We start from the raw sequence: 21,749 nt of genomic DNA, 5'->3' as shown, positions 1-21,749 counted from the left end.
AAAGTTAATCAGTTTTATAAAGGAATGACCAAAGGAAAGTTTTATCCTTCAGACTCTGCGGGCAGAACTCTGTGTTCTTTCCAGAGATGTTTGGCTGCAGGAGCACACCCTTCAATGTCTCCGTTCAGATCAGGGTGGTGTTTTTGAAGCGAGTCTCCTTATTGTCCTCACTTACTGTGCTTTGATTTGGGAGCACTCTTAAGTGTGTTGCAGCCACTAGCAAAATTGAGACCAAGACCGGAGGAGAGCTAGTTTCTTTAGTAGCTGACCACTCTGAAACACAGCAGCTTCAGTTTCTATTTCTGTATCTTCCACCACCCTGGCCACTTGCATGGACTCAGCCTTGCTGCCCTTGCCATCAGAAGCAGAGAGAGATTCTTGCAAACCCTTTACAGTCAGTGGGGGTCATTTTCAGATCCCTTCCCTGATTCGGTGTTGGGATCAGCATCCTAGAAGTGATACAAAAGTAAAATCCAATGTCTTAGGTATGCAGCTGAATAGTTTGGGAGGGATGGAGGGAGTATGTATAGACTTGTGCCTGGAGCCCATCATAGTCATGGGCAAAGCAGGTAGTGGGTTAAAGCAGCCGTGGCCAGGAGCAGCCAACGAAGCAGAGATTCTCCGTCCAGGTGCTCTTGACAAAGGAGCTGAGAAGGTGGCAGTGCCGCCTGGCTCTCTGCTCCCTGTGTTAATTCACCTTGGTGTTCCCGCTGGGAAGTCTTGAGCTGCTTCTGGATTTCTAAATAGAAAACTACCAGACTGCCCTGTTCTGATATAATTGTGTCTTCGGGGCTAAGGAAACCCTAAAATGAACTGAAGATCAGATGAAAAAAGGCAAGCGGCAAAAATGTAATCACCGAGGCTGGAAGATTTGCCAAATTTGCTCCAAGTGTAGCTTATGTCATCGCAGCGTCTGGTGCCAGAGCTGGAGCCATTAGCGTAATGCTGGGGAACTGCTCGTGACTTAGATCATCAGGCTTTGTTCCAGATTGCACCATGTTGATAGAGAAATTCAACACTGAAGCCAGTTTGGTTTTAATGTCAAAAACTCATTGATTGTAAATCCGTGATTTAAAATTGACAAGCAGAAAAATTGTGTTTACACCACAGATTTTAACGCGTGTTGTGTAAGCACAACTCAACTGTTCAGCCTCCCTTCCGGGAGGCTTTTAGAGGACATAGCAGTATGCTGTCTGTTTGCAAAGAATTTATTGGAATTAACCAAAAACCTGATAATTCAGTACATGTGTATTGGGATAATTTATATACCTTGGTGCACATTGAGTGAATTGGATTTATGTTTTTCTGTAACGTTCAAATATTCACTCACAATGTGTATCAGGCTGCATCTGACTGCAAATTGGCATTCACTTAAGAGATGTAAAACCATTTTGAAATAGATTTTTATTATTTAAACAAAATTATCAGATATGTGCACAGCAGATACAAATATTTAGTCTTCGATTTTAATAAATATTGATATATTTATATAAACACATGTGGGAGATGTACGTTTTATCCCTTCAGGCAGAGGAAGGAACTGAAGCCAGTTCCCTTTTTCCTGTGCAAGTACGCTCACATGTGTATGTATATAAATAAACAGTGAGTCACCCTTTTATATATAACATACAGTTCTGTTCTCCGCAGTTATAGCACATATACTCTTCTTAAAAGCAGAGCAACTTTCCTGAAAATTACAAGTAGGTTTTTAAATTAAATTTAAAACAGATTATTTCAGAAACTAATCTCTGGCAGTTTTTTGTTTTTTTTTTTTTCTTCTCTTGAATGATTTAATTAACAGTATAATACAGTTTCCTCACACTTTCTGCATAACGAGGTCTCATTGTAAAGTGTTTTTACTGAGTTCAGTGAGCTGCCTAATGCTCTCGTTTTCTGCTGCCTCCACCCTGATGCAACCAGAAGTCACCCTACTGCCTGATAGAGCCTGGGGCATGGTTGGGAAGCGGTGACTATTTTCACTAAGGGAAATAATGCCGATGTTTCCAAATAATAAAGCAGTACGTACGGCAGGAAAAAAAAATAGACAAAAATAAAGCAATATATGTGGAGGGAGGAGTGGGGCCCTAGGGTGGGTTCTGAGCTGACTGTTACCATTCAGGAACTGCGCTTTGGGAGCTACAGAAAATAAGCTGATAGTGCTGTCAGTTTAGTTACTTACAGCATTAAAAAAATAAATAGTATTTTACTTGCATTGTTAGAAAAGGAATGGAGAAGAAAACATCATATTGTTCTGCTGCTGTTCCTATCCATGCTGCATCTGCATCCTGAATACTGCATGCAGTCATCTCTCCCCCAAGTAAACAGTGATGCAGCAGAACAGAAGGTCCAGCAAGGTGCACAAAAGTGATGAACAACTTCTGTGTGAGTAACAAGTAGACGAGGACTGTTCACATTGCAACGGAGGGCTGTGCAAAGATGTATATAAAATCATGAACAGTACAGAGGAGACAAGTAGGGAAGAACTACGGGACGCCCACTGAATCTAGTGCAGAGCAGTTTCAAAGTCAGCAGAAGCAGCTCATTCATCCCACATGTAGCTATGGAACTGCTTGCCTTGGGATATTGCAGATGCAAACATTTTCATAAATTCAAAAAGCAACTAGACAAATTCATAGAAAATAAGACTATTAGGTGTGAAGGCAGTGTCTCATTTAGGAATTCCAGGAGCCAAAATCTACTGAAGATGGGTGGAGAATTTTAGAAAAGGCATCAACATATGTCTTCCATTTTCTTAAGTTCTTCCACATTTCTTCTTCAGATGGTAACATGGTTCTCTATATGTTATTGCATGGAAGGTACTTATTAATTTCAAATCTGTTTATTAAACTGACAGAAGAAATGTGACAAGAACAGAAATGTCTAACTTTACCAAATACACTAGGCAGCTTATCAGTGGAGAAGTGAACGTACAGCATTTCATTCAGTAGTAGTACTAATAAAATTAATAGTATACCACAAAATAGCAAATGCTAAATTATCAGATTTCTCCGCTTGCAATATATTTTGCTGAAAATATTTTTAAGGCTAGAGCAAAAGACTGTATAGGTGCAGATTTTCAGTTGATACATGGTTTCCAAGAGATTATTGTGGGCCATTAGAGCAGCAATCCATGGACCAAGAATGCACTTCACACAGCACAGGAACTGTTCCAGCTTGTAGAATCAAATGTTTATTTTCTAACAGTATTTTTGAATAAGTTTTCAAAATCTATTATTAGAATTTGAAATAGCTTTTAGAAGTAGGGATTTCAAAAAAATCAGAACCACTCACACTTGTTCTGGATCTCCAGCCTTTTTTCAGTGTTGAGATACTGAGCCCACACAGCTCAAATGTGTTGGTTACATGTAGCCAACTCCTTGAAAAATGTTAGGTTGTTTGTGTTAACTCCCAAATTAAAATAAAAAATAATAATAATAATAAAAATAATTTAAAAGCTTATTTTTTCTATGTAGTCAGGTAGGATTTCAGATTAAACAGAATGTTGAAACAGACTCTACATAAAAGGCAGTGACCATTGGCAAGTATTAAGGAAAGGGTGATGTTCAGAGCATTCCTTCTGTCTGTAGGCTTCCAGGTCCTGGTAACACAAATTAGAGGATATGGATTATTTTCAGTTTTTCCATGCAGTTCTGTGCTATTGCCACCCGTTTTCAAATTATTCTCATACATACTCCTCCACTCTGCTTTCTTCCTTGTTGAGATGTGTAAATTCATGTCAGACTTTGAATGTTACTACATTTATTAAGCCATTCTATATGTTGAGAATGGTAAAAGTGTCAACATGCATACTGTCTCATGATTCCGATCTGGTGAGTGGTGAGCAGGTACCTGCTGCCAGCTTTACTGACCTTTTTAGGGAATTTTCCAAGATGGCATATGGAAATAGTGAGCCCTATAGTCTTTCATCCCTGCACGTCCTATAGTCTTTCTATTACCAAAATGTTAGTCTTCACCTTAAACTTCCTGGGGTCATGGATTTTAAATCAGAGAACTAAAGATTCATTTCCTTTAAACACCATGTTTGAATTTGAGTAAATGTATGCATTGTGGCTTCCTAGCTGTATTCAACCAATTAAATAATATATTTCTCTGTTTTAGCATCTTAATCAATATTCCATTTGAATATATATATTTTTAATTAGAATTATGCAACATCATGTCTTCCCTGCATTTAGGACTACACAAATCCAGAAAGCAAAGCTCATTTTCTGCAATCCTTATGCAGTTGTTTCCTCTTTGAGCAATGAAAACTTCAACTACAGACACTCATTTATAGCTTAAGAATCGGGGTACTGTAACGAGAAAGTGATCAACAACACCAAAAAGTAATTATGGTTCATAAAGTATATTTTTCATTATTTTGATTACTTCATCTTTATTGCAGAACAGAGGTAGTAATGATATTAAAAAAATATGTTTATTGAATAAATATTTAGTTCTCATATAATGCTGAAAATGGGGCCTTCTTTTCTATTCATCTGTGGAGGTAAAGCTGAAATTGATAATGAAACTATTTAATTAATGTAATGATGTAAATGTTTAGGTTAAGGTACACATCCATAGGATGGATAGGATAGGCCCATATGTCCATGACACGTTGCACATGCTGGTCTGGTGACCTGTTCTCAGCAGCTTGCAGCCAGGGCACATGATCCCTACCAGACGCAGGTTCTGTAGTCTATGATGAGATGGTTGTGGTTGTCTGTGTGTCTCCCTGCTACTGCCAGCCATCCTGCAGCCATGGTGGCAGGGCGTGGTGGAACCTCTCCAGCCATGGCTTCTCACAGCCCCACGTACCGTTGTGGAGACGCCGAGTGCTGTGCGGGCTAGTTCTCTGTGATTCAGGCTGAGTTATTTTGTGTAGGTAGTGGCTCCTTTTCAGTGGCATTAGCTAAAGGTAAGTATGACTGACTTTCTGAAACATCTGTAGTTTCTTCATTGAAAAGATCTAACTGTTCTTCTGAGCAAGGTTTTCTTCTTACATGTGTATTTTATTTCCAGCGTGGGATATTTGACCAAATTAGAAGTCTCTTGAAATCATCATTTATGTACACTCAGTTGAACTTGTTTCAGGTGTTGTAAGCAGTAGTCTCTACATACTGCTTTTCCATTGAGTATATTTCAATCTCTGACCAAAAAAGGTTTAATTAAAATGTACTCCTCCCAACTTCAGTTGTCATCGTGGTGCCAGGCACCACATGCGGCTGGTGAGCTTGTTTTCCTTTTCTCTTTGTGGTGGTTCTTCTGAGGAAACAGAGAGAATGCAAGAAGCAAACACACAAAATGGTGTGCAGGTAGGGAAGACCTAAATTTGGCTATGGGATTGAACTGGAGAAGAGGCGAGAGCCAGGAGAGGGAGTGCAGCCACCCCTGGAGCCCAGCGGAGGATGCACTCCTGCCAGATTTTCTTTAATGCCTTCAAAGAGCTGTAAAACATGTTGCCAAAACATGTCTGAAGCAAATGAAAGCTAGCAGGCTGCTACCGCCATCACTTTGTCTCCTCATTCAACAGGAGGAGATCTGCATTGCTAGTTTAAGCTTTAGTAGAATCAAAGAGTATCCCAGGTTGGAATGGGCCCACAAGGATCACTGAGTCCAACTCCTGGGTCCATGCAGGACCAACCAAAAATCAGACCCTGTGTCTGAGAGTGTTATCCAAACACTTCTTGAACTCCAACAGGCTTGGTGGAACGACCACTTCCCTGGGGAGCCTGTCCCAGTGCCTGACCACCCTCTGGGTGCAGAACCTTTCCCTAGCACCCAGCCTGACCCTCCCCTGTCCCAGCTCCATGCCGTCCCCTCGGGTCCTGTCGCTGTCCCCAGAGAGCAGAGCTCAGCGCCTGCCCCTCCGCTCCCCTCGTGAGGGAGCTGCAGGCCGCCATGAGGCCTCCCCTCAGCCTGCTCTGCTCGGGGCTGAACAAACCCAGGGCCCTCAGCCGCTCCTCATACGCCTTCCCCTGCAGACCCCTCACCACCTCGGCAGCCCTCCCTTGGAGGCTCTGTGCCAGCTTTATGCCCTCCCTGGTGCACCCCAGGGCACGGCTGGCCCTCCTGGCTGCCAGGGCACACGGCTGGCTCGTGGCCAGCTGGCCTCCACCAGAGCCCCCAGGCCCCTTTCCGCGGGGCTGCTCTCCAGCCTCTCGCCCCAGTCTGTGTGTACAGCCGGGGTTGCCCCTTGCCAGGTGCAGAATCCGGCACTTGCTCTCGTTAAATTTCATGAGGCTGGAGGTTGCCCAGCCCTCTAATTTGTCAAGATCTCTCTGCAAGGCCTCTCTACCCTCAAGGGAGGGCATGCCACACAGGCATCAGTGTGGTACGAGGTAAAGGGATTTTAATTTTAATTAGCTAAAATACAGTAAATTACAGAATTTGATTGTTTTTAAGCCGTCATTTCTATTAAAGAATATTAATGTATTCTTTGAAATCAAACACTTGACTTTGAAAGCCAAGCATTCACAAAAAGTTGGAAAATGTCAGAATGGAGATTGTTCAAATGGTTTTAATTTGTCCCTTGCATGTATGCATAATGATAAGATCTTTAATTATGTGATCACATAAATTTTTCGCAGGAGGAATGGTGCCCGGAGAATGAATCAGGGATGTTTATTAAAGGAAGCCGTTGTCTCCAGAACCCTGGCCTTAATTGCTGCAAAGCGTAGTAATTTAAGTAGAGGAGTGCAGGAAGCAAAAGCAGGCTCTCCAAGGCACCTGAAAGCACCACTGGAAATCTGGATTTTGTTCTCAACTTGCAGAGTTGTTAGATGGGTCTGGAAGATCCCGTATTTATATGATCTCTGTTGCCAGGTGCTATCGCACACTGACCCAGCAACCTGGGCCCTGAGCACAGCTGCGTCAGGAATGAACCCAAGTGTGCTTTGAATATACAAAATGCTATAAAAATGAAAAGTAGGGCCCAAAAGGCCTTAGACTGACATGGTAATGCCAAAATTGCTGAAAGAATCGTCTCATTTTTAAGTAGACAGTTTCTTGTCTGTAACATGGAAATACCATCACCCTGCTACTGCTAAATTAATTAAATGCTTTGAAGCATTTGTGCTGAATGCCTTGGAGGGAAATACCTAATGTATAACGAGGAATCTGATTTTGGCCAACTTCCTGTAAATGAGGCTTTAGGAACACTGCTGTAATGTGTTCCTCAGAAGGTATAATAACACATTACACAAATGTGTCATTTTTTGTAATCTGAAAAAATGAGGCAGGATCCTACCAGCACTTTGGTCCACAGAATCACAGAATGGCTGAGGGTGAGGAGGATGAGTTTTAAGTTTTGCTGAATTAGCACGTGACTGGGGTGAGAATGTATGAAAATGTTTCAAAGTAAATAGAACTATGATCAGTAGATTATATTTAAATATTTGAAAATACATGATGAAGAAGAGACAGTTTTTCTCTGTAAGTGTAATTCTTCAGGACAGACTTTCTGATTGTTATTTCATCTTCCCTACAAAGATTCTACGCTTTAAACCTAATATAAAGAATTCCACTTAATTTCCCAAGCTAAACAGGTATTTATATATATATATATTCAAATAGTAGTTATCTCAGTAACTGAATTCTGTGCATAGGCCTAAAAATCTGCATATATATTGTGGTTGAATTTTGATTCCTGCCCTTACTGATCTCCTTTACATGTGACAAAGGTAAATATGATGGTGTTTTATATTCATACTCCTCTACATCTAAGCATCACAGTAAAACCAAGTTAAGACAACATGATAAAAAAATTTTTCCACTTCCTCCTTCTATTTTTTGTCTGTTCTTAACCTTTTTAAAACTTACATTTTTACATTTTTCAGGCAAATAAATTTATAAATCTCTTCTTCTTTGGTGAGGGTATGTATATTTTATCTGTCACACAATCTTACCCCATCCCTTACAGTACCTATTTTACTTTGCAAAATCTGTTACAGAATATTAAGTGAGTATCAATTTATTGATAGAAATGGACCAAATACTAGTATTTAGGCAATTTGCCTAAATTTGTTGTCTTAGAAAAGTGTGGTACCATCAACAGTGGTGTGTGTTACATTTTTCAAACAATGCTCTGTGTATAAAATATGGAAAAGTGGAATGATTATTTTAGATTCAAAAGGCTCTTTTGTCATGCTTATGCATATTTCAGATGGGACATTTTTCTCCCAAATGGGGAGGAAATGAGATAGTAGCTTGTCAATTCATAATGTTACTCACTTTCCCTGCTTAAATGCATTTTTAAATGACTAGAATATCTACTTAAAAAAAAAAAAAAAGGAAAGGAAAGGAAAGGAAAGGAAAGGAAAGGAAAGGAAAGGAAAGGAAAGGAAAGGAAAGGAAAGGAAAGGAAAGGAAAGGAAAGGAAAGGAAAGGAAAAAGAAAAGAACTAACTTCAGGAGAGCAGGAGTCTGGTGTCCTATTTATCTACTTTAATAGGCAGGATTTCACATGAAAGAATGAGTCTATCGTCTGGTGTGCTAACAGTGACAGTAGTCAGGGATTGTACAGTAGTGTGACTGCATTACAGCTATGCTTCTCATAACCATCGGAGTGCCACAGCCAAGACAAGTCTTTTTAGTTTATTCCTTGTTAAATGTATTCTCATTATTAAACTGTATTTTGAAGCATTACAATATGAAGTTCAAATTTGACATTGAAGAAGTAATGCATTTATAAATATTCATAAATGTTTAATAGTTTTTTAACTGTAACTTCCATATGAGTAACAAGACATTCCAACAGATTGTGAAAATATTTTTTTCTTAATACATAATCCTTACAGTTTGAATTGAAATGGTTGTAACTGATCTTTTGTGCTCACAAATTAGAACTATCTTAATAGTAATCTGCTCCCATACAGCAGACACGTATATGTCATTACACAATCCTTTGTCCAAAAGACTTTTACAATATGGTCTCCATGATGAAAAAGCATACTTACTACCTTTTGGTGGTAGATGGTGAAAATGTTTCCTTTCAAGTCCCCTCTGAGATTTTTGCATTCACATGATTACCGTAGTGTAATCTTTAGGTGTATCTGCAAGAGCATTTTAGCTTGGGTCAGGAACACTTCAGCACTTCTGAATCAAGTCTCCTTATTGTTCCCATTTACGTCTCCTTGATTCATGTGCCTGGAGCCTGGTTGTGGAATGGGTTGCAAGAAAAACCAGGCCTTGTGCAGCCTAATGCAGGGTGTGCAGGTGTGAGGGACACCGTAATTCCTGGCAGTGTTGGGAGTCCTGCAGCTGGCAGGTGTCTTCTTGTGTGCCGCCGTTATGTCCGGGTTGCTCTAAGGCCACTGCCATCCACACAGGGAAAGAAGAAGAAATAATGTGACTCTGCAGAGGTGCCCCAGATACAGCATCTGGCCACAGCACTGAAAGCTTTGAACCTCTGTGCTGTAAATTAAGAGTATATTGATTGATATTTTGCTTTTTGTCTGTCCACAGTCACCAATTATAATAATGTGGTAGAAGCAAACTCAGATTCAGACGACGAAGATAAATTGCATATAGTGGAAGAAGAAAGTGTAACTGATGCAGCAGACTGTGATGCGAGTGTGCCAGAAGATGACTTGCCAACAGACCATACAGTATTACCAGAAAACAGTGAAAGAGAAGGGAGCACAAACAGTTGCTGGGAAGATGAAGGTATGTTCATTTTCATTTTCACTGAGGATGCAATGTAGAGTGATATTTCTAAAAAAGAAGACTTGATGGGATTTCTTGGTTACTTTATTACTGAAATGATTAGAAGAGATAAACATGGAATATTCGCAATCAAGTAAGAATCAGGTTTTCTAACATTCATTATGTTAAATTTTATTTTCTTTATTCGGTATTTGAAGCAGATTCCAAGATATATATTCAATTCATTTGCATTGTTAAGAAGGAGCTTCCAATCTGGATGCTGCATTCTTAAGAGTGATCAGAGAGCAATTACTTGCTTTCAGTTTTTCCAAGTCTTGTTGCATGGCAGGCCTCTGCCATAGCTCCCAACAAGAGCCATGATTTCCACAGCTGTGTCTTAGGGACTAAGGAGTAAGCCAAAAACATAAAAGAAAATAATATTCAGATGTAAATTTCTGCCTGTGAGCTGCTTCTGCCTTTTCCCTCACAAAAGATAGCTGGGGAAAAAAAAATACATAGATTATTGGTTTTAGAATTGGCTATCTTACTCGTAATGAATCCATGTTTTGTAAACGCTGTCAGGAGGTATATGTTGTATATATTATGCAGCAGCCTTAGAAGCAGAACATTTGAAGCAAAGAGGAAAAGGGCTTTTTTTTTTGTTGTTTCTTCCTGTTGGATTTGATACTGAATTTCACAATATCATGCAGCTTGCTTATATTTGAGCCAAACTGGGATAAAGGCATACATTTCTGGAGCTTGTTGTGGAATTTGTCCTTAATTCCCTGAAAGATGCAGAATATTTTCAGGTATGTCACTGTTTGTGGCTGAACTCCACCCACAATTCTTTAGCGTCCACCTTGTTAAAACTTGTGATTTAAGATCAGTTTATGACCTCACATCTAAATAAACTGAAAGCAGTCATATAGTCACTAACTGCAGTCCAGCTGAGAGCGAGCAGCTGAGAGTTCAACGAACAGCATCAACTCAGCCAGCTTTTACAGGGCTGCTGTTGCCAAGATCTGCTGTGCAGTGAAATGAGAATTTTGGAGCTACATTATTAGATAATTTTCTTAGTTCTCCTGCAAAATCTTTGTTCTACTGCAGGTTATATATAAGGGGAATTGCAGTTACATAAAATGGGCTGTTTCTATACTATTTCTTGAACCGCTCAGACATGGGTGTAGGAAGCCTGAAGTGTGGACTGGGAAACAGCACTGGGGCTCAGAGGTGATGGATGAAGACCCTTGGGCTAAGGGGTGGACTAAACGTTTCGTGGAGCTATACATACAGGTAGTTACACCACAGTATCTTGCCTCAGGCAGCCTCTGGAGATTTTCAGAGCTCTAGATATGTAACAATATCTTTTTTGACTTCCTATTTCAAATGTGTCATTTTTAACCTTTTAAAATTTGTCTGCTTAAAATGAAGGATTTCAACCAAATCCTATAGTAATTGTGTTGTGAGAATCAGCTGGCGTTTTCTCTGCCATGGTCATTGGTTACTCAGCCAGGCTTCCATCACTGTTCAGACAGACAAAAGATTTAAATAATTGTCTTGCTAAAATTACCATAAATTTCTTATATAAAAATTACATGTTCTGAAGTCTCTTTTATAGCAGTCTGAAGGTTTTTTATTTGCTTCTAAGCTGCTTTTTTTAAAATAAATTGTTTGAATTTCTGGCAAAGGCTGCATGAGAAAAAATGAGGGTTAAATTAGGTTTTATGGAGCTTTGATTTGCTATGGTAAAGCTCTATTTACTTTTTTATGGCTTTCATAGAAAGAAAGGTGCAAGCTGAAAATCACATCATCAGTCTTGGTTGTACGCTGGAACTCTTAAGAGAAGGGTATTGAATATGTTATCTTCATCTTAAAGGGAAAGGTACTGGGGTAGGTGTCCGTGCAACGCTAACGCTGTCATCAAGACTAATGATTATTTTTGGAAAATGTACGCTACAGCAGTCATAGTAAGTTGGGTTTCATCACCGAAGTGGTACTGAAAGTTACTAGTTTTAGTTGGAGCTGACAGAATGGCTTTTTTTTACATCTTTATTCTGTTCAGAAACGCACAAGAATAGAAACAACACACGTAACATTTCTTTATCAGATTAGTTTCCTTCCGTTTCCAGTCATTCTAACTGAACTTCTCGAAGACCTTCAGAACAGGTGTTTTAAATATAAGGTGTGTATCTCCAGAGGTTTAACTGAAGCAGTCGTACAAGTTCGAAAAAGTGAACCACGTGTATCCGGCACAAGTTGCTGGCCATGTGCCAGCATTCATGTGTGCAGCGATCCTCTAATGTGATCTCTTAGTTTGAAGTAAAACCTACACTGCAATTTAAAAAAAAAAGCAAAGGTCACACCCTATTGACTTATTATGTTAATAAGCTTGGAAAAGTATTAGTTATGGATTGTAAGTATTTAGGAAATCTAGAGATCTCAGGACTAGAACTAAGATAACTCTGAAAAATTGAACATTTAAAAAAAAAATTGCCCAGACCATGAAATAAACTTTACAAACTAGTGAAATTGTGTTTTAGGTGTAAGGTCCTTCTGGAAGTCAAGAATTCCTTTAACTTATAAAATCTAAAGTTAAACTCATGTACTGTAATAGAGATTGTGTTCTCTCGGTGTAATGGATTGCTGATGAAGTTTGCTGCACTGTTTTACTTTAGTTTCATCTGGGGGGAGGCCAAAAAGTGTGGCATTTTCTTGATCAAGTTTTTACTCACAGGAGCAAACAGCCAGGCATGACTGTAAAGTGTAGATAGTGCTTGCTACATGCAAGTAGTACACCAGAAAATTAGCTGTAAAGAATTTAAATTAGAAAGTCGTTTGTTGGGCTTTGTAATTTTTTCCCTTCTCTGAAGATAACACTGCGGCAGAAATTTCAGTGAAGTTTGCCTTTCTGCCTACACCCCAAATTTCCATTTTGCTAGTAGCTGAAATATGATCATTTATCTTATCCATAGCCAGCCTGTGATGCAGTGGCAGTGCCCCGCGTGTTCCCTGGTAGCATACACCAGTGCCTGGGACCTGAAAGTTACTGGCATTTGGCTGTAGGAAGTCCCACCGTATTTCTAAGCAGCTGCTCATAAGAAATGGTTAGACACAGAGAAGAACAGAGCTGAGCAGAGCTGCCGATCAGAAGTAGCTATGGGAGCTCCAGGCACTCCTCGCTGACCTTGAAGTGAAGCCTTGCCTCACCTGATCCTGGCTCCTGGACGACTGGCTAGGTTGGAGTTGATGACTCTGCCAGTTGCTATAGGGATGTTCAAGAGCATGGCTGTCTGTCCTTATTTCCACATAGCACGAGGAGCCTTCTCAGCCCCACCGCTACTTCCCAGCAGCTATGTTTGCAGCGTGGCACTTGGGCTTCTGCGTGCACAGATGCGGAGCTGTCTTCCTGTGCCGAGCACACAGCTGTAAAGGTGGAGCTCTTCTCGGCAGCCCTCAAATGACGAACTGTCTGAACAGCATTAGGGAAGATCATGCCCTGTGGAAAAGGCCTCCTCTCTTTTTTACACCCCACTTTTTGATATGGAAAAGAGACAGTACCAGAGTTTATGATTATTAGAATTGAAAGTGTTTTTAATTTCACTGGGATTAATCTTGAATGCCATGAATTCCTTGACATTACCTTGGGAAGCATCACTTTCATTTGTCCTGAAGCCAATGGAATTTGCTAGAGACACTATAATTTAAACTTCTATAAGTAATAGCTTACTGATAGTCCCTCTCTTCCACAGAGCCTATTTCATAATGGAGAAAAACCACAACCCTTTTTAGGAAGAAAAATTGAGTATTTTGTATCATGAACGTTTTTAAGAAATTAAATTTTGGACTCGAATTTTCATTGCCTGCATTCAGCCATCTTATAAATTCTGAACAAAGTCTGCGGTATCGTGAGCCAAAAATATAATTACTTCAATGCTTCAGTATTGATCAAATGGACTATAGTGTGTATTTTTTTAAGATGCTAATTAAAATTAATGTAAAATTTAAGTGTTACAGTTTCCTTTTAAGCTTCTTTTTTTTTGTTTGTGACTGTCTGCAGATAGAGCTTCCCCACCTTTCTGGGTCGGGTGGTTCTTGTCAAGGTAGACAGAATTAAGAGCCTTTTCCTTTGAGGAACCCATTTGTATCTGAGAACTTAAAGTTGCCCTGGGATTTATCATCTCACGTATAAGAGAGAAATTAGGTTCTCCTGTAATTAAAAATCTGACATGTTCTGGGGTTGTAAATAGCCATACCAAATGGTTTTCCCTGTACCAAAATAGATTAAAGAAAGGTAAATAAAAATATAACAACTACCATTTCAGGTCATGCCAGTCATGCATTCTAGCATCTTGGATCGAGAGTCATCCTCTGCACTTTAGCTCTGAAGCACTTAAGGTCTCCAAAATAAAACTATGAAATAATACTTCTATTTCCATCAACTTGTATCTTTTGGCTGCTAATGTATTCACATATAGTAACATAGTCTTCTAATAATAAGTAAAGGGATGAAAAAAGCAATGTAGTTTCTCTGTGCACTCCAGCCATAAGCCATTTACTGACAAAAATGGCAGCAGTCACCTTTCCCATACAAACTTACTGGTACCAGTTACACAACAAACCAAAATCAGCAGCAAATTCAGCCTTTTTGATCTCAACCAACAGTCTGCAGTGAGAGAAAACTTCCAGGGACACCGCAGCTTTTCAGGAGCTGGTGGAGCTTTGAGGTGCAGGCTCCATGGGACCAGCTGCATGGATGTCTGATAGAAAGCATGCAAACTCATACTGGGTGTTGTAATGGGTATGTGAGGCGCTGCTGTAGTACACAGCTGATATGAAGGAGGGAGCAGGTCTTTAAAATCAGTGTTCATTGAAATAGTCAGAGCCTGGAAGTGGTTCCTAGACAGGTTACAAGAAACAGAAAGCAGTATGTAGCTGTTTGCAGGCATTACCTACAAATCATCGATCAGTTCTGAAAACTGCTACTTGGAAAAACTAACGTAAATGTATCAGTTCTGTGATACTCCGGTTTCTGGAAATAGTACTGAATGTGTCAGATAGCTCTGTTTGTACATGGGATTATTTAAGTAGCTCACTCTGTATTTACTGCAGAAACACTCTGTCCCAGTCTTTACCTGTCTTCCAATAATGAGTAGTATGTGGTACAGCTTCCTTTTAAAATTTAATTTCTTTACCCATGGAATATCTCTGTGGTTCAACCAATTCCTGCTGGAGTCATGTGGAATCTGTATTTTGGAAGAAATGTTGTCCTTAAGTGCATTTCTTCTAAATACAGAATTGGAAAAAATGCTGAACAAAAACCTCCTCAAATATGTTAAGTTGGTGGTGTGTGGTTTGTTTGGTTTTGTTTTTAATACTCGCTCTTCTTTTTGTGAAATGTAATATTTCAGCTGGAAAAGAAAAAAAGGAAATCCTGGGGCCTGAAGCTCAGACAGATGAAGTAGGATGTACAGGTATTTGTTTGTTAATCTGAGTCCCTTCCTCATAAAGTGCTATTGAATTTTGGCTAGGTTAAGTATCCCTGTGAAAGCCTTGAAGATTTCCGCACCTCTTTATAAATCACTTTGCTCTTCAAAACTTGAGACTTTAACTTGTAAGTGCTGTTTTAGCCAGCTAAGTCCAGGTCTCCTCACCCTGGAGGTGCAGCAGAGCCGTGCCTCCATAGCAGCTTGTCTGTTAACAGCTTCAGCAACGAGAGCAAAAGGAAGAATAGCACTGATCTTATGTGTAGAATACAACTACAGGTCAATAGATAGTGTTTTAAACCTAATAAGGAGTATAGCAAAATAAACCCAAGCTAGTATGCTTTTTTTCAACTCCTCTATTTTTACTGATTATACAGAAAGCAAAATAAAATTTGGATCTCCAGGTTCAGAATCAAAACAAGACAGGTGCTTTGTCGTTTTTTTAATATTCTGCTTTAGTAATGCTGAAAAAAAAATAATATATAACCTCTCCAGTTTCTTAAGATTTTTATGCATCATTTTTTAATGCCCTTAACACTAAGTAGTTTGATATTATCAGGGTGAGCATCATTTACAAAAAAAAAAGGTAGATGTGTTAGACTAGTTTCACACATTCTTTTTAGTTGCAATAAAAGCAGGTCTTCTCAAAAAAAGCACATTCGTCTATGCATGAGAAAGACTGTCTTGTGTAATAAAATGATTGTGTCAAATTGCAAATTGAGTATGAGACTTCACACTGAGAAATGAACCATAAAACTTCTCCTTCCTATTAAAAATATACTTCACATTTTTAATAGCAGAGGAAATCTGTCATGATTTAGTGTGTCACAGACACAGCTCTTGCAGAATGTTCCACAATGGTAAAAGTAAACTCTGTGAAAAATGTGTTTAGGCAAACACGTGCTAGCAAATATTTATTGTACAAAGCATTAAGTAAGATATTTAATGTATTATTTGTTAACTTTGAAATAAAGTTTTTTTAAAGAAATTGTTCATTGATTTTTCTCTTAAGTTTTTAATTGGAAAATCTTGAAGAATGTTAACTCGATCTGAAACCTTTATGACACCCATTTCCAGCCCCAGAGAACAAGCCACTCAAAGTTCAGGATTGGTGTGTTTCAGCCAGCCAAATTGTTATGCAGAGTTTGAACATCCTCTGGGCTTGTACTAATGAACAGGTCTTAAAATAACATTAAAAAATATGTCTTGAAGGCAACAAATCGACTTTTTCAAATGTAGGAGCCAAGACTTTAAGGCTGTCTTTCAAACTACAAGGGCTCAATTGTGATTAATATTGCATTCAAGAATGTTAAGGAAATTGAAGGAAGATAAATGTAAAATGATAAAAATATAGAGAGGTAAAGAAACCAACTGTATTTTCAGTCAATATTTAAAATGTTGTTCTGCCACTGTTTCTCTGTTTTAAAACTTGGCATATTCCTACATCTTAAGGAACTTGACCTATACAAGTATTTGTAAAGAGCTTTGTAATCCTTGGATAGAGAGTGATTTGGAAATGTGAGTTAATGAATCTCGTTTATGTTCTTTTTAAAGTCTTCATTTGACATCTTGTATGTTGTTTCTTTACTTTTAGTAAAAGAAGATGAATGTGATTCTGATGCAGAAAATGAGCAAAACCATGACCCTAACGTTGAAGAATTCCTTCAACAAGAAGATACAGCTGTTATTTACCCTGAAGCACCTGAGGAGGACCAGAGACAAGGCACACCAGAAGCTAGTGGTCAGGATGAAAATGGTAAATATGCCACCAGCTCAGTTCTTTCAAAATAAGTTGTAACAAGTACTTGAGCCCGAAGTTCTGTTGTCTTTCAAAATATAACACTGCATACACACGTAGCTTTTGAAAAAAAAAAAAAGACAATATTAAAATTTTAGTTAAATAGAATCATAGAATGGCTTGATTGGAAGCAACCTTAAAGATCATCCAGTCCCAACCCCCTGCCATGGGCAGGGACACCTCCCATCAGACCAGGTTGCCCAAAGCCCCATCCAGCCTGGCCTTGAACACCTCCAGGGATGGGGCATCCACAGCTTCTCTGGGCAGCCTGTGCCAGTGCCTCACCACCCTCTGAGTGAAGAATTTCCTCCTAACTTCTAATCTAAATCTCCCCTCTTTTAGTTTAAAACTATTGCCCCTTGTCCTATCATTATCTGCCCAAGCAACAAGTTGCTCTCCATCTTCTTTATATGCCCCCTTTAAGTACTGAAATGCTGCAATGAGATCTCTCCAAGCCTTCTCTTTGCCAGGCTGAACATTCCCAGCTCTCTCAGCCTTTCTTCATAGAAGTCCTCCAGCTCTTTGATCATCCTCGTGGCCCTCCTCTGGAGCCACTCTAACAGCTCCACATCCTTCTTGTGCAGCACTCTAGTTGGGGCCTCACAAGGGCAGAGCAGAGGGGCACAACCACCTCCCTCCCCTGCTGGCTGGCCCTCTGTTAATGCAGCCCAGGATGCAGTTGGCCTTCAGGGCTGCAAACTGCAAATACTGAAGAGATGATGGGATCATCTTGCAAAAAAACACTACAACTTGATTTTGTGAAACAAGATGTGCACTGTGATTCAGTAGTATTGGTACCTAAATGGTAATAATCTTCAGTAATTAGAAATAAAAATCAAGCTTTCATAAATCCATTCAGTACCGTTATATGAAAGAACAGAACAAACGTGTATTAAATGCAATGAGAATGAATCAAGAGAGGATGGCTTTATGGAAGAATAATTTAGGGGGAGATATAACATTTCTTTTCTTTTTATCTTTCTGAACAAAATACCCAAAAGAATGTACTAGATAGTTCTTTTATTAGATAGTTGGTCTATGACAGGCTTTGTTTTTTGTTTTTCCTTAAAAGACAGCAACAGACAAAAAAGAAATACTGCTTATACAAAAATGTTTATGTGAAATAAAGCAGTGGCCTGTTATTATGCTTCTTAATGGAAGCCCATTAAGAAATACGGACTTTCAAGTAGACTTTGAAAATATGCTTCATATCGAAATAGGAAGTTTTTATTTTATTATGACTTTTCTTCGCTCTTAGTTAACTGTTTCAGCTTTATAATTTTACATGGTACAAATCAATGCTCTATATTTTGTTATTTTTAAATAATTAGGATAACTAATAACTAGAAGTGTTTTAGATTTAGAGGAAGAAAAAATACCTACTTAAAGAAAGTTTAAAGCTGAAAATGTGCTTCTGAACGAGATGTCGAGGCAGACTGTCTTCATTTCTTCATCATGGAACACATACTCGAAGACAAAACCTGTTCAGATTGGTTTTGCATTCTGCACTGCTTTTTGACATGTTCAGCTTTCATAATCTGTGAAAACTCCAGAGTTTTAATCAGATTGTGTTCCTTTAGTGGGGGTACTTAGGATTTTCAAAAGAAAATAACATCCTACATAAAGGATTTTGATTTGTGTTCCAGTTGTTTCAAAAAATGTACACATTTGAACAAAAAATGTCATTGTGGTTTTGTTAAGTTAAGAAGATATTCTAGCAAAAAAAGTTTAAGTAACTTAAAATATTTAGTAAATTTAGACTGTGTGCCTGCCTACTTATATACAGAAGCAGGACATGAATTTCTAATACTTTGTGTTTTACTTTTGAGGTTTTGAAAAATCCAAATAAGATACATGCTCAACAGAAGCAAGTTAAAATTATAATTTAATTAATGTAAAATTTTAATCTGTGGTTGCAGTGGCACAGATTGTCAAGTTAGTTTTACAGACTTGCAATACGATTTCCATGTAATCATTAAAAATACAAATTTATATTAACAATTTAAATTGTACCTACCTAAATAGGTTTACAGGAAAGCGTTCTGAAAATCATGATGCTGAACAATGTTGATCAAAGTTTTAATTATTTAGAAGAGAAAATGCCAAAAAATGTCGTGATACTTGCTAAAGATATATGCTTCAAAACCAGGGGACTGGACAGGTGAAGTCACAGAGAATTGGAGTCTTTAGTAGTGGGCTTTGCAAAACCATTGCCATTTCAACATTTGCTCCAATGGAAACAGAATTTAACACACTTTGAACATTTCCCCTGACTTGTATTTATGCTGAAATGTAGTATTCTTTATATTACGTGAATAGAATTATAGGTGGAAAAAAAAATCAATTGAAGGGAAGCATACTATATCCACACATATGGGGATGCGTTCGTTTTTGGAAAACATACCTAGTCCAGGAAAATCAGAAACTTAAATGGGTGGAACTACACCAAAATGAAAACAGTGAAATGTGAGCGTTACCTAGCCTGTTCTCATAAGGAATGAAAAAGATCCTGTATGACAGAGAAGGTGCTATTTTTAAGTAGGAATGAAAACTGGACTGACTCTTCCTTTTTTAGTCTTGCAAAAGCAATTGCAGTAAAAATAAAGTCAGTAAATTCCACACAAACAAAAAGAATTGCTACTTTATAGAGCATATAATCAATCTATGGTAATAACTGCTGGAAGAGGTCATGAAGATAAATAATTCAGAAGTACTTCAGAAACGACTGGTTAATTTTAGGAGTATAAATAATGCTTATAGTTCAACAATTTAAAATGACAATCTGTACAAATTTGCACCTCATGCTTCAGATCATAAAATGATAATCTGTGAGGACATTCCACCTTCCCCTCCTGCTCTCACTTAGCACAGTGAATAGGTGCATCATTGCAAAGTATGTTTTCCCTTGAAGCATGGAAGGTTAGGATGGTCATTAGAGGATACCACACCTTATAAATAGTACAGCAAGTACAGCAAACCCTGCTTTTAGGTAAGCAGATTTTCATTAATCTGTAAAGTAAGATGTAAAGAATCTCTGAGAAAAAACAATTCTAACATAGAATCAGTTACTATATACGGGGCAAAAATACGTGCTTGGTAAGAAGAGATGGAGTTAAAATTTCATAAATGTTGACTTCTCAGAAATATTCTTGTCAAATTACTATTCAGTTTCAATTTGATTTCACTTTTTACTGTACTGACACAGAAGTAACTTCATGAAAGCTAGTAGAGTAAAATCCATAGGTAATATTAAAATCATATTTATGGCATCACATTTGATAGCTCTCCTTTCTGTCACTTATCCCCTTCTCCTGCAGACAGTATGTCCTACTACCAGGTGCATATCTGTGTATAACTAAGATTATAAACCATGTTTCTATTCTTCTTCCTCTTACAATTTTGTGTTAAGAGAAAAAAATGTTCTCTGCAGGATGCAAATACTGTTTATTCCTTAGGAACTGAAATTGGATGACCATTAAATATTTTAGTGCTAGACTTAATTTGTAAACATGATTTCAGGGTTGTCAGTAATTGGGCTGGCCAAGTCTACAAAGATTACTGGGTCTTCAACCACGTTTTACAATTTTCAGAATACTTTTTAATCAGAAGAACATATGCAGGAGCTCTGGTGCTATGTAGCAAAGTCCCACAGACTTAGGGACAGAGGTGTGGCTCAGTTGGGTGTCACTGTGCTGATGTCCTTCATAGCACACTGGGACAGCTGTATCCTACTGCAGTTAGAAATGTAATACCTGTGGAAAAATATCAATGGTCATTATTCCTTTTCTAAAACAGATGGACCTTCCTAGCAGCTGCATGTTTTCTTAAAATTACAATCAGTGTAGGTAAATTCAGAGCTTACAGTTTATTTAAATATGGTGTGTTCTCTTTCCTGCATAGGAACGCCTGATGCATTTTCCCAACTGCTCACCTGCCCGTATTGTGATAGAGGGTACAAGCGTTTTACCTCTCTGAAGGAACACATTAAGTACCGCCATGAAAAGAACGAAGATAACTTCAGTTGCTCCTTGTGCAGTTACACGTTCGCGTACAGAACTCAGCTGGACCGCCACATGACATCGCACAAGTCGGGGCGAGATCAGGTAAGTGCCACTGGGCTGGAGGATTTGCAGTCTTCTGCTGCAGCGCTGTGAGTTGCTGTGTGAGCAGAGATGTCTGTACAGGGCATGTCAGATACTCATCTCAGAGTATTCACTGGCTGAAGTCCCAATCCTGGAGCATTTACTTAATCCTTGCTGATGAAGTCAGACTTTCTCCCCAGCTATCAAAGGATGAGATGTGAACTCCTGTGCTTTCATTCATCTACGCAGTATAACTGGGTTTGAATTTTAGTTTTCAGAAGTGCTTTATTGCATTTACAGGTGATTAGGTTTTTCTGTTCATTGCCTAACATTACGTAAGAGTTGTGACTCAAATTTAATCACACATCTTTAGTGAAATACTTAGATTTTTCTTCCATATATCCTGTTTGGCCAATTCAAAATTGAGTGTAGCCATTTTTGCCCTGAAGAAACAATCCATTGTGTTGATTCATTTGCCTGAACAGTGAGATACAATTTATAAATATGACCCGTGCTATAAGACAATATACAAAAAATTGTTCGTGCATAAATTACAGTGTTTCAGTACTAAATAAAGCAATAGAAAGGGCTAAAAATACCCTGAGCTTGTTTTCTCTGGTTCATTGGTTAACCCGAGGGCATGGTTCTTGAAATGCCCTTGGTGAGTTGGCCACCTCATTACTGCTGAGAGACCTAAGGTTTTCCTTCCCTTCCCTTCCCTTCCCTTCCCTTCCCTTCCCTT

General features: G+C 38.6%; 1 protein-coding gene across 3 annotated transcripts in view; it reads left to right on the top strand.

The window, feature by feature from the left end:
- Positions 1-21,749, top strand: part of ZEB1 (zinc finger E-box binding homeobox 1) — a 126,186-nt gene that overhangs the window by 87,414 nt on the left and 17,023 nt on the right. For 2 of the 3 annotated variants that reach the window (XM_035316356.1, XM_035316357.1), the window contains 4 exons: positions 9,465-9,665; positions 15,053-15,115; positions 16,722-16,883; positions 20,826-21,028. In XM_035316356.1, the coding sequence (XP_035172247.1) occupies positions 9,465-9,665; positions 15,053-15,115; positions 16,722-16,883; positions 20,826-21,028 (629 nt within the window). The remainder of the gene's footprint in view (positions 1-9,464; positions 9,666-15,052; positions 15,116-16,721; positions 16,884-20,825; positions 21,029-21,749) is intronic. The other variant, XM_035316358.1, reaches the window with a different exon arrangement.

Source organism: Oxyura jamaicensis, chromosome 2, assembly GCF_011077185.1.
Source record: "Oxyura jamaicensis isolate SHBP4307 breed ruddy duck chromosome 2, BPBGC_Ojam_1.0, whole genome shotgun sequence".
Lineage (NCBI taxonomy): Eukaryota > Metazoa > Chordata > Aves > Anseriformes > Anatidae > Oxyura > Oxyura jamaicensis.
Note: the sequence above shows the minus strand (reverse complement) of the source record. Positions and strands in the feature narration are given on the sequence as shown.